At 40.9% G+C, this 18,123-nt stretch overlaps 2 protein-coding genes across 2 annotated transcripts; both read left to right on the top strand.

Moving 5' to 3' along the window:
• The first annotated feature begins 519 nt into the window (after positions 1 to 519).
• LOC110498840 (uncharacterized) lies at positions 520 to 7,897 on the top strand. Its single transcript, XM_090194436.1, has 2 exons — positions 520 to 654; positions 1,069 to 7,897. The coding sequence occupies exon 2, from the start codon at positions 1,729 to 1,731 to the stop codon at positions 7,111 to 7,113; it is 5,385 nt and encodes a 1,794-aa protein (XP_090050562.1). The 5' UTR covers positions 520 to 654; positions 1,069 to 1,728; the 3' UTR covers positions 7,114 to 7,897.
• A 3,686-nt stretch (positions 7,898 to 11,583) lies between these two features.
• On the top strand, positions 11,584 to 13,033 carry LOC149978889 (interferon a3-like). The gene is made up of 5 exons (XM_090194307.1): positions 11,584 to 11,733; positions 11,901 to 11,951; positions 12,424 to 12,576; positions 12,677 to 12,775; positions 12,893 to 13,033. Exons 1-5 carry the CDS (start codon positions 11,584 to 11,586, stop codon positions 12,977 to 12,979), a joined length of 540 nt encoding a protein of 179 aa, XP_090050433.1. The 3' UTR covers positions 12,980 to 13,033.
• The last annotated feature ends 5,090 nt before the right edge of the window (positions 13,034 to 18,123 follow it).

Here is an 18,123-nt window from a genome sequence, read left to right as displayed (position 1 = left end):
AATCGAGAATATGTGGAAAGAATTGGAAACTGCTGTTCACAAATGCTCTCCATCCAACCTCACTGAGCTCGAGCTGTTTTGCAAGGAGGAATGGGAAAAAATGTCAGTCTCTCGATGTGCAAAACTGATAGAGACATACCCCAAGCGACTTACAGCTGTAATCGCAGCAAAAGGTGGCGCTACAAAGTATTAACTTAAGGGGGCTGAATAATTTTGCACGCCCAATTTTTCAGTTTTTGATTTGTTAAAAAAGTTTGAAATATCCAATAAATGTCGTTCCACTTCATGATTGTGTCCCACTTGTTGTTGATTCTTCACAAAAAAATACAGTTTTATATCTTTATGTTTGAAGCCTGAAATGTGGCAAAAGGTCGCAAAGTTCAAGGGGGCCGAAAACTTTCGCAAGGCACTGTGTGCTGCCATCCTGTTAGAAGGTAACATATTATTTTATTACAAGGGTTCAATTGGATTTTCATTGTGTGCAATGGTGTTATTTGCCCCCTAGTGGATGTTTCTGGTACTTAGAAAGACAACGCAAACAGGAAGTAGAGAATTTGTTCTGCACGCATAGAAGCAGCTACAAACAACGCTACGGTGCAGGTCTTTCAATGTAGTTATTTCTTGTCACGCTTCAGCCTTGGAAAATATTTGTTTGTAAGTTTAATTCAAGCATTTAGCTAATGATTATAATCTTGTTATTGATAGAGTTGCTTACATGTCAATGTTGGTTGCATTTACTCACAAATTGCAATGCTTTTCATGTATGTCGTTAGCAGTATTACTTTGCTCGTGCGTCATGCAAACTAATTGTAATATATACAATACTGTAGTTTGTTACTGTTCCTAGTGTAATATGCTTTGTTATTCTACATAAATGGTTGTACACTATTAGAGTAATGAAAGGAGCCAATTACCATATGAGTAACAATTAGCTATATGGTTTGGCATCGTGCCAGATGCATGGTACCTTAGCACGTGCTTTGTATTTATGCAACTTCAAATGTATAATGTACAGCTACTGTCGGTGTGAATTGAATACTAAAGTATATTCTTTTCTGTATTTTGCAGTTTCACAACATAAACGTTTTCAATATATTCATTCAAGAAAAGTCACGCCTTGGGAGTTTTATTGAAGACTTAGTTGTTAGCTATCTGTCTAGTTTTGCATGGGAACGCAACTCAAAGGGCAGAATAGTGAAAAAACATCATCACAGCGGGCTCAAGCACAAGAATAACTGCACACGGTGGTTATGTTTCTACGTTCATCAGCCAACAAAGCCTCTTATCCTAGGGAAGACCAGCAGTCTACGATGCAACAACCAGAGTCAGGTGTTCAACAGAGAGAGATGGAAGAGCCTCTTCAGCACATTGGGACCAAGTCTCAATCTACAAGATCAAGGTCATCAAAACAGTCAAGCAGATCCTCAACGGTGAGTTTTGCAGCCGTCAAAGCACGCACCAAGGCGGACGCAGCACGCGCACAAGTCTCTTATGCTGAGAAGGAAGCTTCTGTGATGAAACAAAGGGCAGAAATAGAGGCCAGCTTGTTGAAGCAAAAAGCTGACCTCGAGGCAAGTTTATCTGTTCTCCAAGTTGAGAGAGCAGCTGCTGCTGCGTTGGCTGAAGCTGCAGCCTTTGAAGAAGTTGTAGGATCAGAACGCAGAGAGCTTCGCAAAGAACTAGACACAGGGACACAGCCCTTAAGTCCAGTCCAACGTACATGTGAGTATGTGCAACAACATGCTAGGCCCTACTTTGCTGAACTTCCATTTGAAGTGGAGAAACGAGCTTAGTGTTGACCCAGCTACATGCCACAATCTAGAAAGTAGCAAACAACGGAGCATAAGCAGAGACTCTCCGTTCAAAAGGAATGAACAGCAGCATGGTGGAAATGGAAAACAAGCCCACTTCCAGTCACACACACAAAACTTCCCTGAGTCACAAGTGGCACCAGACCTCATCAAGTACCTCCTACGCCGTGAGATGGTGAGTTCCGGACTCCTGAAGTTTGATGATCGTCCTGAAAATTATTGGGCATGGAAAGCATCCTTTCTCAATGCGACCAGAGACTTGAATTTATCAGCCAGGGAAGAGTTAGATCTAATTACCAAGTGGCTAGGGGCAGAGTCGTCTGAGCAAGCAAACAGAATTAGATCTGTCCATATTTTCAACGCAACAGCAGGACTTAACATGGTCTGGCAACGACTAGAAGAGTGCTATGGTACACCCGAAGTGATCGAGAATGCACTGTTGAAGAAAATTGAGGATTTTCCAAAACTGGCTAACAAAGACAATCACAAACTAAGAGAACTAGGTGACATTCTTCTCGAACTGGAGTGTGCTAAAGTAGAAGGGTACCTTCCAGGCCTCGCTTATCTGGACACATCTCGGGGGGTAAACCCTATTGTAGAGAAACTTCCATTCAGTTTACAAGAAAAATGGATAGCACAGGGATCCAAATATAAGGAGGACTATCGGGTAGCATTCCCACCATTCTCGTTATTCTCGAGATTCATCAGGAATCAGGCGAAAATTAGAAATGACCCCAGCTTCACCCTCTACACCTCAACTAACCAGGTGCCCATGAAAAGTGAGAAACCTGCCAGGTACAGCAGCAAGACACCTGTGACTGTATACAAGACAGATGTGTCATCTGAGGCCTCAGACCACCAAACCAAACCCAGTAAGACAAAGGTTGAAAACCCTGACCATCACTGTCCAATACATAACAAGCCTCATCCTCTTAAAAAGTGTCGTGGGTTTAGATACAAAACTCTAGATGAGCGCAAATCATATCTCAAAGACAATGGCATTTGTTTCCGATGTTGTGGGTCAACTCAGCACAGAGCTAAAGACTGTAAGGTTTCAATCAAGTGCTCTGAGTGCGACAGCGACAGGCATCTTGCTGCTCTGCATCCAGGCCCAGCCCCTTCAAATACAGACACCGCTACAGCAGAGACGGAGCATGGCGGGGAGCAAGGTGACGATGCTCTTTTATCTGTCACCTCAAAGTGTACAGAGATCTGTGGTGAGGCAGTCAATCCAAGATCATGTTCAAAAATATGCCTAGTCAAAGCTTATCCGGCTGGGAAAAGAGAGAAAGCTGTCAAAATGTATGTAGTACTTGATGAACAGAGTAACAAATCTCTGGCCAAGACAGAGTTTTTCAGTCTCTTCAACATCAATGACAACTCTGCTCCATACACAATGAAGACGTGTTCTGGGGTAACAGAGACTTCGGGCAGGAGAGCCGTCAACTTCATGGTGGAGTCTATAGATGGACACATGCAGCTCACTCTCCCTACTCTGATAGAGTGTGATATGATGCCAGACGATAGGATGGAGATTCCCTCCCCCGACATTGCGTATCATCATCCCCATCTGCAACCAGTTATGGACAAAATTCCAGCAGTGGACCCAGACGCTCCCATCCTCCTGCTCTTAGGACGAGACATCTTAAGGGTACACAAGGTACGAGAGCAAATCAATGGGCCCCACGACACTCCTTATGCACAGCGACTCGACCTCGGGTGGGTCATCGTGGGTGAGGTCTGTCTGGGAACGGCTCACCGACCAGCCAATGTTAACGTGTTCAGGACAAACATACTTCAAAATGGTCGCACATCCTATCTGAGCCCTTGCCCTGACATCATCCAGGTAAAAGAGAACTACAACAGCGTAGCTCAGAAACACATCTCTCCCTCTACAGTGCAATCGAGAGATCCAATCACAACTGTGAACACAGACAGCCTGGGATGTTCCGTGTTCGACAAAACACAAGACGATGATAAACCAGCACCATCAGTGGAGGACAAAGCCTTCTTGGACATTATGGACAAACAGGTTTTCCAGGATGATGGAAACAACTGGGTGGCTCCACTACCCTTTCGCCCCACTAGACGTCGCCTCCCTAATAACAGGGAGCAGGCCATGAACCGTCTCACATCACTTCGCAGGACTTTAGACAAAAAACCTGACATGAAGCGTCATTTTATTGACTTCATGCAAAAGATGCTGGATAACGACCAAGCCGAACCTTCACAGCCACTAGAGGGAGACAAAGAACGTTGGTATCTGCCCATATTTGGTGTTTACCATCCACAAAAGCCTGAACAAATAAGAGTAGTATTTGACTCCAGTGCTAAGTGTCAAGGCGTGTCACTTAACGATGTTCTGCTCAGTGGTCCAGACTTAAACAACACACTCTTGGGTGTCCTAATGCGTTTCCGCAAGGATTGCATTGCACTAACAGCAGATGTGCAACAAATGTTTTACTGTTTTGGTGTACGTGAGGATCACAGAGATTACTTAAGGTTTCTCTGGTATGAAGACAACAACCCAGATAGAAACATAACCGAGTACAGGATGAAAGTCCATGTATTTGGGAACAGCCCTTCACCAGCCGTAGCCATCTACTGCATGAGACGAGCAGCGCTACAGGGTGAGAAGGAACACGGGTCAGAACCCAAGCAATATGTAGTGAGGAACTTCTACGTCGATGATGGTCTGACATCAGTAGCTGCTACAGAAGAAGCTATCAACATTCTAAGAAAAACACAAGCAATGTTGGCGGAGTCCAACATGAAACTACACAAGATTGCATCCAATAGCAAAACAGTTATGGAAGCCTTCCCTATGGAGGACCGTGCAAAAGACTTAAAAGATCTGGACCTAGGAGTGGATCCTCTTCCCTTTCAACGGAGTCTGGGACTTTCCTGGAACCTGGAAACAGACAGCTTCTCATTCCAGGTGTCCCACAATGAGAAGCCTTTTACCCGGAGAGGCATCCTGTCCACAGTGAATAGTCTTTATGACCCCCTTGGGTTCGTGGCTCCAATAACAATGCAAGGTAAAGCCTTAATCAGAGAACTCTCTTCTGATCAGAGTGAGTGGGATGCCCCTCTTCCCACAGAAAAAGAAGAGGAATGGAAAATGTGGAAGGAATCTTTGATGGAGTTGGAACATATGAATATTCAGCGGACCTACATCCCAGTCTCCTTGTCTACCACTCAAAGAAGAGAGCTACACATCTTCTCGGATGCCTCTACAGTAGCCATAGGAGCAGTAGCCTACCTGAGAGTTATTGACTCGGAAGGTCAATGCCATGTTGGATTTGTCATGGGGAAATCAAAATTGGCCCCTCGTCCGGCCCACACTATCCCACGCCTAGAACTGTGTGCGGCTTTGCTAGCTGTTGAGATGTATGAACTGATCAAAGACGAAATGGACATTGATGTACATGCAGCCAAGTTCTACACAGACAGTAAGATAGTTCTCGGTTACATCCACAATGTCACCAAAAGATTCTACGTTTATGTTGCCAATAGGGTAACTCGCATCAGGAAGTCTACCCATCCAGATCAGTGGTGCTATGTAAACACTGACAGCAATCCAGCAGACCATGCAACCAGGCCCATACTTGCTGCGCTCTTAAAACACACTAGTTGGTTCTCAGGTCCACCGTTCCTGACCCAAACAAACTCGAGTAAGACTGAGAACATCAATTTTGACCTTGTAGAGCCTCACAAAGATGCAGAGATTCGACCAGACGTCACTGTCTTTGCCTCTAAAGTTTCTGGAGCTCAACTCGGCTCTCATCGCTTTGAGAGGTTCTCAAGCTGGAAAGCTCTCAATCGAGCCACAGCACGACTCATTCATGTTGCCAGATCCTTCCATGAAGGTGCAGACAACAACAGCTGCAGAGGCTGGCATGACTGTAATAAACCATGCAGTACAAGTGAGTTGTTACAAGCCAAAACAGCAATCATTCACTGTGTGCAACATGAAGCCTTCAGAGAGGAATTCAAATGCATTGAAAAAGGAAAAGAGTTCCCAAAGCAAAGTACACTCAAAAAGCTGAACCCAGTGATTGATGAGGATGGGTTGCTGAGGGTGGGAGGCCGCTTATCCTCCGCCGAAATGTTACAAGACGAAAAACATCCTCTCATCATCCCACGGACACATCATGTTGCCACTCTGCTGGTAAGACATTATCACGAGCAAGTGGCTCACCAAGGCCGTCATTTTTCAGATGGAGCTATTCGAGCAGCAGGCTTCTGGATTATTGGGAGCAAACGTCTGGTCTCTGGTATCATTCACAAGTGTGTCACCTGCCGCAAGGTTAGAGGGAGGTTAGTTGACCAAAAAATGGCTGACTTGCCTGCAGACAGACTCACATCTGAACCACCATTCACCAGCGTTGGACTTGATGTGTTTGGACCATGGAATGTCATAACTCGTCGCACTAGAGGTGGTAGTGCAGACTCCAAGCGCTGGGCGGTGCTCTTTACATGTATGTCTACTAGAGCAGTCCATATCGAGCTTATCGAATCCATGTCCACATCCAGCTTCATCAACGCGCTGAGGCGTTTTTTCTCTATCCGTGGTCCAGCAAAAGTGCTACGCTCTGATCGAGGTACAAACTTTATAGGTGCCTGCAGGGAACTGGGTATCGACACAAATGACTCAGAACTGACTAAATACCTCTCAGATAAGGGATGTACTTGGATATTTAATCCTCCACACTCGTCTCATATGGGTGGTTCTTGGGAGAGACTCATTGGGGTTGCCAGACGTATTCTTGATGCTATGCTGTTTCAGACGGGCTCCATTCGTCTCACACATGAGGTCTTGAGCACTCTTATGTCTGAAGTTATGGCAATAATCAATGCGAGACCCTTAGTGTCAGTATCAACTGACCCTGACATGCCTACCATTCTCACACCCTCAATGTTACTTACACAAAAGACCAGCGCTACCTCAGCCCCTTCTGGATACTTCAGCATGAACGACCTTCATGGAAAACAGTGGAAGCAAGTCCAGTGTCTCGCTGACACCTTTTGGAAAAGGTGGAGACAGGAGTACCTGACAACGCTGCAGAGACGCAGAAAATGGACAGCAGAAAAGCCAAATGTAAAAGTGGGAGATGTTGTCTTATTGAAAGACAGTCAGGCACACAGAAATGACTGGCCAGTCGGGCTTGTGGTAAAAACCTTTCCCAGTACTGACAAAAAGGTTAGGAAAGTAGAACTAAAAATTGTCAAGCAAGGAGCTGCTAAGGTGTTTCTGAGACCAATCTCAGAGATTGTTGTTCTTCTTTCTGAAGCATCCTAGAGAAAAGATAAAAATAGAAAGGGCATTATTTGTTTCTTGATATGTTTTATTTCATAGTGGCACAATTTCATTATACCAGGCGGGGAGTGTGCTGCCATCCTGTTAGAAGGTAACAGATTATTTTATTACAAGGGTTCAATTGGATTTTCATTGTGTGCAATGGTGTTATTTGCCCCCTAGTGGATGTTTCTGGTACTTAGAAAGACAACGCAAACAGGAAGTAGAGAATTTGTTCTGCACGCATAGAAGCAGCTACAAACAACGCTACGGTGCAGGTCTTTCAATGTAGTTATTTCTTGTCACGCTTCAGCCTTGGAAAATATTTGTTTGTAAGTTCAATTCAAGCATTTAGCTAATGATTATAATCTTGTTATTGATAGAGTTGCTTACATGTCAATGTTGGTTGCATTTACTCACAAATTGCAATGCTTTTCATGTATGTCATTAGCAGTATTACTTTGCTCGTGCGTCATGCAAACTAATTGTAATATATACAATACTGTAGTTTGTTACTGTTCCTAGTGTAATATGCTTTGTTATTCTACATAAATGGTTGTACACTATTAGAGTAATGAAAGGAGCCAATTACCATATGAGTAACAATTAGCTATATGGTTTGGCATCATGCCAGATGCATGGTACCTTAGCACGTGCTTTGTATTTATGCAACTTCAAATGTATAATGTACAGCTACTGTCGGTGTGAATTGAATACTAAAGTATATTCTTTTCTGTATTTTGCAGTTTCACAACATAAACGTTTTCAATATATTCATTCAAGAAAAGTCACGCCTTGGGAGTTTTATTGAAGACTTAGTTGTTAGCTATCTGTCTAGTTTTGCATGGGAACGCAACTCAAAGGGCAGAATACACTGTATTTCCTTCTTAATGCGTTTGAGCCAATCAGTTGTGTTGTGACAAGTTAGGGGTGGTACACAGAAGACAGCCCTATTTGTTTAAAGACCAAGTCCATATTTTGGAAAGAACAGCTAAAATAAGCAAAGAGAATCAACAGTCCATCATTACTTTAAGACATGAAGGTGAGTCAATCTGAAAAATGTCAAGAACTTTGAAAGTTTCTTCAAGTGCAGTCGGGAAAAACCATCAAGCGCTAGGATGAAACTACCTCTCATGAGGACAGCCAAAGGAAAGGAAGACCTAGAGATACCTCTGCTGTAGAGAATAAGTTCATTAGAGTTCCTGCCTCAGAAATTGCAGCCCAAATAAATGCTTCACGGAGTTCAAGGAACAGACACACCTCAACATCATCTGTTCAGAGGAGACTGTGTGAATCAGGCCTTCATGGTCGAATTACTGCAAATAAACCACTACTAAAGGACACCACAAAGAAAATAGACTTGCTTAGGCCAAGAAACACAAGCAATGGTTATTAGACCGGTGGAAATCTGCCCTTTGGTCTGATGAGTCAAAATTTGAGATTTTTGGTTCCAAACGCTGTGTCTTTCTGAGACACGTCTTTGTGAGGTGAAGGGATGATCTCCGCATGTATCGTTCCCACCATGAGGCATGTAGGAGGAGGTGTGATGGTGTGTGGGTGCTTTGCTGGTGTCACTGTCTGTGATTTATTCAGTATTCAAGACACACTTAACCAGCATGACTATAACAGCATTCTGCAGCGATACACCATCAGATCTGGTTTGTGCTTAGTGGGACTATCATTTGTTTTTCAACATGACAATTACCCAACACACCGTCAGGCTGTGTATGGGCTATTTGACCAAGGAGGAGAATAATGGAGTGCTGAATCAGATGACCTGGCCTCCACAATCACCCAACCTTAACCCAGTATGTTTGGGATGAGTTGGACCTCAGAGAGAAGGAAAAGCAGCCAACAAGAGCTCAGCATATGTGGGAACTCCTTCAAGACAGTTAGAAAAGCATTCCAGGTGAAGCTGGTTGAGAGAATGCCAAGAGTGTACAAAGCTGTCATCAAGGCAAAGGGTGGCTATTTTGAAAAATCAATTTCCAAACGCCTGAAGGCACCACGTTCATCTGTACAAACAATAGTATGAGTATAAAAACAATGGGAACACGCAGCCATCATATCGCTCAGGAAGGAGACGTGTTCTGTCTACTAGAGATGAACGTACTTTGGTGCGAAAAGTGCAAATCAATCCCAAAACAACAGCAAAGGACCTTGTGAAGATGCTGGAGGAAACAGGTACAAAAGTACCTATATCCACAGTAAAACGAGTCCTATATTGTCATAACCTGAAAGGCCGCTAAGCAAGGAAGAAGCCACTGCTCCAAAACCACCATAAAAATGCCAGACTACGGTTTGCAACTGCACATGGGGACAAAGATCGTACTTTTTGGAGAAATGTCCTCTGGTCTGATGAAACAAAAATAGAACTGTTTGGCCATAATGACCATCGTTATGTTTGGAGGAAAAAGGGGGAGGCTTGCAAGCCGAATAACACCATACCAACCGTGAAGCACGGGAGTGGCAGCATCATGTTGTGGGGGGTACTTTGCTGCAAAAGGGACTGGTGCTCTTCACAAAATTGAGGTCATCATGAGGAAGGAAAATTATGTGAATATATTGAAGCAACATCTCAAGACATCAGTCAGGAAGTTAAAGCTTGGTCGAAAATGGGTCTTCCAAATGGACATTGACACCAAGCGTACGTTCAAAGTTGTGGCAAAATGGCTTACGGACAACAAAGTTAAGGTATTGGAGTCCTATAGAAAATGTGTGGGTAGAACTGAAAAAGCGTGTGCGGCCAAGGAGGCTACAAACCTGACTCATTTACACCTGCTCTTTCAGGAGGAATGGGACAAAATTCACCTAACTTATTGTGGGAAGCTTGTGGAAAGCTACCCGAAATATTTGACCCAAGTTAAACATTTTAAAAGCAATGCTACTAAATACTAATTTAGTGTATGTAAACTTCTGACCCACTGGGAATGTGACAAAATAAATAAAAGCTGAAATAAATCATTATCTCTACTATTATTCTGACATTTCACATTCTTAAAATAAAGTGGTGATCCTAACTGACATAAAACAGGGAATTTTTACTCTGAGTAAATGTCAGGAATTGTGAAAAACTGAGTTTAAATGTATTTGGCTAAGGTGTATGTAACCTTCCGACTTCAACTGTATATGGCACCCCTGAAGGATCTATATAGAACCTTTTTCTAAGTGTGTGTATAATATTTGAATAAACGGACACACACACAGCTTATATTTGTTGGAATTGTGCTAGTAATTTTGTTCAAATGTAATATGTGAGTCAACCGTTGAATGAAGACATTTCTCCATGAAACGTTATCCTAAATGTTATCTTATTCCTTCTCATAATTCCGTATCAACCTCATCTTCAATTAAAAACAATTAACGCCTTTAGAATACACTTTAAGACAATGAATCATTTGACTGTCATCATATCACTGTAAAACATTGTTGATTTGTATAGTTGTTAATAATTTAAAGTACACATATACTGGATATCATGTAATATAATTATCATTTTGAATTTTGAATGTTATTTCAATTGAGTAAAGCAATCGCTCTTAAAACCATACTGTTACTCTTCAGTCCCTAGAGTGGAAAGATAATAGATGCAGACGTCCCATCAATGTATATATCTGGATGAATAACCTAAATATGTATTTAAAAGTCCATTAAACACACGACTATGGAAAACTTTGACAGATGATCTACCTGACGGGCCTTTGGAATACTCTGACAGATGATCGACCTGACAGGCCTATTTTTTACACACACATGCCTACAGGCCCAGATTCAAAAGCACCCGCATTATAGGCTCCAATTTAAATGTTAAGGTCTGTACTGCCTGTGCACTGCATAGGCTACCAGTGTCTTATTCTGAAAACCGGGAGCATATAGGAGGGGCTCTACCAAAATATGTCAGACCCCCCAAACCCGTTTCTTAAACGAAATAACGCGATGTTGAGTGTGTAATTGATATAACCCATACAAGGTTGATCTGTATTTTAAGTAGGCAGTTGTGGTCACAAACTACAATTACCCTTCAAGCAAGTGGTTACAACGTAGGCGGAGACCATAGTTTCGGTGTGCAAATGAAAAGGACAATATAAAATGCTATTGTTTTCGAAGTGAAAAGCCAAACTCAGTTTTGTTCTATATGGTGATATTTATTTAGGCCATAGTCGGACTGAAATGGATTCACATGAATATTTTTTTCATCATCCCCCCCTCTCAGGTATGAAAGTGTACGGGGACTTCCGCCTTTCACTTTTGGAACACCTTGCATAGTTATTGTATAAAGGATCGACACAGGTTGGAGCATGGCAGAACTCGGGAATTTGAGAAATTGATCGATCAGGAAGAACAACTTCTCTCTTTATCCTTTTCGGAAAACCTTTTTTTTTTGTCGGAATTATACAAAATAGGCTATCTTTCGGGAGTGCACCACCACGTTGATTGCGGACAGACCGAGAACTACAACAGCCCCAAGCTAAAATGAGTTCAATCAGCCTTTGGATGTGCTTGGTCCTGACGATTTGCACCTGGCATAAAACCATCGGATGCACTTGGATGAAGACACCTCCTCGGTCTCCGAGCATGTTCCAAGTGTTCAGCAACAACACCATAACTATGCTTCAGAAAATGGTAGGATACGGTGATGTTTTTCACTTGTTCCTGGTCATTGAGCTGTTGCCATCTTTTCAACATTTCATGTGCTGTTGTGTGTTTAATTTAATTCCCTGACTCCTTTATGTACAGTTATAATAATGCAATATTTGTGTGAAATATTTTGGCATCTCAGGGTCATAAAGTCTCACATCACTTTCCCTGACAAGCAATACAGACAAGTCGATAATTTAAAGGTAGGAAATATGCATAGCCTCAACTCTTTAAGAAAAATGCATTTTTCATCCATCACCCTTTTTTCTAAGAGTTCTAACAGTTCATTCAGAAAGGATTCAGGGCCATTTACTTTTTCCACATTTTGTTAGGTTACAGCCTTATTCTAAAGTGGTTCATTTCCCCCCTCATCAATCTACACACAATACCCCATAATGATTTATCCCCAAACACGGCCGATTGTGATACAGCCTGGAATCAAACCAGTTTATGTAGTGACACCTCAAGCACTGAGATGCAGGGCCTTAGACCGCTGTGCCACTCGGGAGCCCAAATGATAAAGCACTTTTTTTAGTTTTTTCATGAATTTGCAAAAATGTCTAAAACATGTTTTGGCTTTGTCATTATGGAGTATTGTGTTGATTGATGGGAGAAAAATATATTTGAGCAATTTTAGAGTAAGGCATGCACTAATACAAATCACTCTTCTTCTAGGCTGACGAACAGATTGTCTTCATTTCGCAAACTCTGAATGCTATAAAGAAATTGTACAGCAGTGGTAAATACGAGTCCACCTCCTCTAACCAGAAAGCATTTGACAAGTTTATGAATGATCTCTATCGCCAGACCTCGGAGCTGGACCAATGCGTAAGTAATTTGTGCCTCTTAACATTAACGCAAAAAGGAAAACATTCTATTATAATGACAAATTGATATTAAATTAATTATTTGTATGTTGTTCCAACAGGTAAAGGCTATGAAAACTAGACTGTCAAAATCTGTCAAAAGAGTGAACAAAAAGATGAGCCTTTACTTTAAATTCCTTGTGAATTATTTGAAACTCGCGGTAGGTTGATCAATTTGTCTTACAAAGAGAGTACATTCACCAAATCTGGATGCATTTATGTGATGATACAACATTTGTCTATTCTAAAATCTTAACAATTGTATTTTATTTATGCAGGAATACAGCGCAAGCGGCTGGGAAGACATAAGGTCAGTGGTGCTGGCACACCTACAAAGACTAGACATGACATTAAGTAGCCAATGAGCGTTAGGTTCGTGTGGCGTAGAGATTATGTATGTCTATTTATTTACACGTTGTCACGGCCGTCCTCCTCTTCATCTGAAGAGGAGAGGCGAGATGGATCTGAGGACCAATACGCGGCGTGGTAAGTGTCCATGGTCAATCTTTAATAAAGAAAGTAGTGAACACTGAAAACTATACAAAACCAGTAAACAAAATAACAATAATCATATGGACTGTGCTGAAACAAGCCATCAACATAGACAATCACCCACAAACAAACAGTGCAACCCAGGCTACCTAAGTATGATTCTCAATCAGAGACAACTAATGACACCTGCCTCTGATTGAGAACCATACTAGGCCGAAAACATAGAAATGCCCCAAAACATAGAAAAACAAACATAGACTGCCCACCCAACTCACGCCCTGACCATACTAAATAAATACAAAACAACGGAAATAAAGGTCAGAACGTGACACACGTTTATTTTTGTTTTTTAATCTATTCATTTATTGTGTAGCAATGTATTCACAACTCTGGAGTAAAATATTTTTTTTATACTGAATAATTATGTGATTGATTTAGGCTAAACACAATGTAACAATGTTTTCCTGCATTTATTTTTTGTATTTATGAAGGCCTTTGCATACTATATTTATTATTGCAACCTGATACGAAGTGTTTGTTATTGTAATGATTAAATGTATTTAATACTGAAATATTTTTTTTTATCAAGTCAAATGTAATTGGTCGCATGCACATATTTAGCAGATGTAATAACGGGTGTAGCGAAATGCTTGTGTTCCTAGCTCTACCGGTGCACTAATATCTAACAATACACACAAATCTAAAAGAAAAAGAATGGACATAGGAAATATAGAAATATTAGGACGAGCAATGTCGGAGTCCGGAGTACAGTACCAGTCAAAAGTTTGGACACACCTATTCATTCAAGGGTTTTTCGTTATTTGTACGATTTTCTACAATGTAAAATAATTGTGAACAAATCAAAACTATGAATAACACATATGGAATCATGTAGTAACCAAAAAAAGTGTTAAACAAATTCCTCAAAGTAGCCACCCTTAGCCCTTTGTGGTAGATGGCTAGTGACAGTTACTAAGCTCAGGTCAGGGTACTGGGTGGAGACCAGCTAGTGATGGCTATTTAACAGTCTGATGGCCTTAATCTAACATATTTACATGTAGTCATAATAAAAATGGCCTTGGTTAGGCCTGACGATGTCACATGTGGTAGACAGTGTTGTTGTGACTTAACTTGGTAGGACAAGTCTGCCCAATGTACCTAGTAAGCAAAATGACTTTGAAAAGAAGTCTGAAAGAAGTTAGGTTTATTCTGGGTTCTGAATGAAAGTTAAAAAAAAAAAAAAAAACGATTTTCCGGGCGTTTAAAAAATATATTTTCAGAATGTTGAAAGTAGAGAAGGTGTATTTTCTGGACATTGAAAATTAATATTTTCAGAATATTGAAAATACATGTTTTCCGGGAGGTTGAAATCTGGTTAATTGTCTAACCTGAATGAACGTTGACAATATAATACTTAGACATTGCATTGACAAAATATGTATTTTTAAAATATGTATTTTTTTGGTAATTAATTCAAAGGCAAAATTTCAGCTGCACATACATTCTCAACAAAGAATAATACATTTTAAATCCATTTAATATAGGAAAGAGACAACTGAAGATTGCAACATGTAATATTTATTATTGCTCCCATCTGTCACAATGTTAACTTTTTCAAATGCTTTAAAACAGCCATCGATGTTCAAAGTGTCCAACCTACAAATGAAATAAAAACAGACCACGTCAACTACAATAACATCCTCAGTAAAGGTTACATAAATATTTTTTTCTTGCTATGACTAACATATGTTGTTGTTTATCTACAGTGCATTCGGAAAGTATTCAGACTCCTTGACTTTTTCCAAATTGATTAATAACTTCTTATGGCTGGGGGCAGTATTGAGTAGCTTGGGTGAATAAGGTGCCCAGAGTAAACTGTCTGCTACTCAGGCCCAGTTGCTAATATATGCATAGTATTAGTATATTTGGATAGAAAACACTCTGAAGTTTCTAAAACTGTTTGAATGATGTATGTGAGTATAACAGAACTCATATGGCAGTCAAAAACCTGAGAAAAAATCCAACCCGGAAGTGGGAAATCTGAGGTTTGTAGTTTTTCAACTCTTTGCCTATCGAATATATAGTGTCTATGGGGTCATATTGCACTTCCTAAGGCTTCCACTAGATGTCAACAGTCTTTAAAACCTTGTTTGATGCTTCTACTGTGGAGGGGGGAATGGGATATGAATGAGTCAGAGGTCTGCCAGAGTGGCATGAGCTGGTCAAGCTTGCACTTGCGAGAGGTAGCTTGCGTTCCATTGCAATTCTACAGACAAACCGGAATTTTCCGGTTGAAACATTGAAGATTTATGTTAAAACCATCCTAAAGATTGATTCTATACATCGTTTGACATGTTTCTACGGACTGTAACGGAACTTTTTTACTTTTCACCTGGCCTGCGCATCATGCATTTGGATTACTGGGCTAAACGCGAACAAAAAGGAGGTATTTGGACATAAATTGACTTTATCGAACAAATCAAACATTTGTCGAACTGGGATTCCTGGGAGTGCATTCTGATGAAGATCAAAGGTAAGTGAATATTTATAATGCTATTTCCTTTAGCTGGAAAAATGGCTGTGTTTTTCTGTGACTAGGTGCAGACCTAACATAATCGTTTGGTGTGCTTTCGTCATAAAGCCTTTTTTAAATCGGACATTGTGGTGGGATTAACAATAAATGTATCTTTAAAATGGTGTAAAATACTTCTATGTTTGAGGCATTTTAATTATGAGATTTGTCACAGGCCGGCTCATAGCCTGTGGCAAAAATGAGGGGACGCGAACAACAGGTATTGGCCAATTAAAAAATGTTCTTTATTGTAAACAAAACTATTAACTTTAAACTAAGAAAAATGAATGAGGTGTGGAAGTATCATAATGTAAGGTGTATGTAAAGTGCATGGGATGCGTGAATCTGTGTGTGTGAATGACTGAGTGAAAACTATGCAAAACTACAAAAGAACAAACAAAACAGGTTCATACCTGGAGGAGCAAAGCGAGAGAGAGAGAGAGAGAGAGAGGTGATTAGTGACAGTTTAAATACCTTGAGCCCAGGTGACTCCAATTACTAACGACCATCCTCTGCCTGCAGGAGGAACCGCCCCTGCACTACAGAGGAGGAGCCGTGACAGATTTCTGTTGTTTTGAATTTGGCGCCCTGCACTTCCACTGGCTGTTGTCATATCGATCCTGTTAGCGGGATTCAAGCCATAAGAAGTTGTTCCCTCCCCCTCGTCAATCTACACACTACCCCATAATGACAAAGTAAAAACAGGTTTTTCAAATTTTTTTCTGCAAATTAACAATTAAAGCTAAAATATAACATTTACATAAGCATTCACTGGCGGCAGGTAGCCTAGTGGTTAGAGCATTGGGCCAGTAACTGAGAGGTTGCTAGATCGTATCCCCGAGCTGAGAGTCTTCTTTGCGTATGACGCTACAAGCTTGGCACACCTGCATTTGGGGAGTTTCTCCCATTCTTCTCTGTGGATTCTTTCAAGCTCTGTCAGGATGGATGGGGAGTGTCTCTCCAGAAACGTTTGATCAGGTTCGAGTCCGGGCTCTGGCTGGGCCACTCAAGGAAAGATTACATATTTTATACATTATACATATACATGTTATATTTAATTAATGTAATTAATTAAGGCTCCATCGAGTAACACCAAGGTCCGTATTGACAAATAATCTCTGAGAGTAGGGGTGCTGCTCTAGGACACATTTTGCCTTTTAGATTATAATGAATGGACAGAGGGGGTCCTGATCCTTGATCAGAAGTCCTACTCGGAGATGCTTTGTGAATAAATGCAAGACCAGCAGAATAATTAGGCTACATCTCATATTTTAGCCTACAATATGACATTTCAATATGAAACCACATTTTATCAAGACCCTGATGGAACAGGTGTGATCGTACTGGGTTGGAACAAAAGCGTGCACCTCCTGCTGGTCTCCAGGACCTTGAAGACAGTTTTGGTGACCACTTCCTTACATTATATGATCTTTACAGTTGTACAGGCTTTGTACATTATTAATTAATCCCAATATTCTACACAAAAAGGGAGAAATAAACCAATGCCAAGAGTTGACCTTGCATAGTCATTCAAAAACGTGCACAACGCCATGAAACACACACACAAACACACACACAACAGTAGGTTATAGCCCTGTCAACACTCTTCAGGAAAAATATCCTGATATCGTAGCCTAAACCAAGGAACTATAGTCACGTATTATTTTTAATTTTCCCCTTGAAAAGAAAACGACAAATAATAGAAAGTTCCAACAAATCATGTTCTCGTTGCTTGTGAACATTGCATCACCAGCAGACAACTGTAGGGTGAACGTTGGTTACGTCATTGTGAAAATGAAAGTAGAAAGATCAGAGTAGTGACGCTGACGTCTCCCATTCACTTTTCATTTGAAGCGCAACAGCAGAGTACTTTCCGGAGCTGCGGAACAATATTTCGGACTAACTTTGAAGGAAACCCACAAAAGTAATGTCTTATATGGCTACATTTCTTAAGAAGTATGGATTTTATTTAGACTGACAATATTGTTATCCGATTTTTTTTATCGGTTCACGCAAAGTTATTAGCACTTGAAAGCACAGCTCGCGTATAGCCTGTTATCGCTAATAGCCTAGCCGATATTTACATTCGAAGTTTGATGTTTACATACACGTTAGCCAAATACATTTAAAATCAGTTTTTCACAATTCCTGACATTTAACCCAAGTAAAAATTCCCTGTTTTAGGTATGTTAGTATCACCACCTTATTTTAAGAATGTGAAATGTCAGAATAATAGTAGCGATAATGATTTATTTCAGCTTTATTTCTTTCATCACATTCCCAGTGGGTTTACATACACTCAATTCGTATTTGGTAGCCTTGCCTTTAAATTGTTTAACTTGGGTCAAATGTTTCTGGTAGCCTTCCACAACGAATTTTGTGAATTCTGGCCCATTCCTCCTGGCAGAGCTGGTGTAACTGAGTCAGGTTTGTAAGGTCTCCTTG

This window comes from Oncorhynchus mykiss, chromosome 13 (assembly GCF_057628025.1).
Source record: "Oncorhynchus mykiss isolate SJ-2025 chromosome 13, ASM5762802v1, whole genome shotgun sequence".
Classification (NCBI taxonomy): Eukaryota; Metazoa; Chordata; class Actinopteri; order Salmoniformes; family Salmonidae; genus Oncorhynchus; species Oncorhynchus mykiss.
Note: the sequence above shows the minus strand (reverse complement) of the source record. Positions and strands in the feature narration are given on the sequence as shown.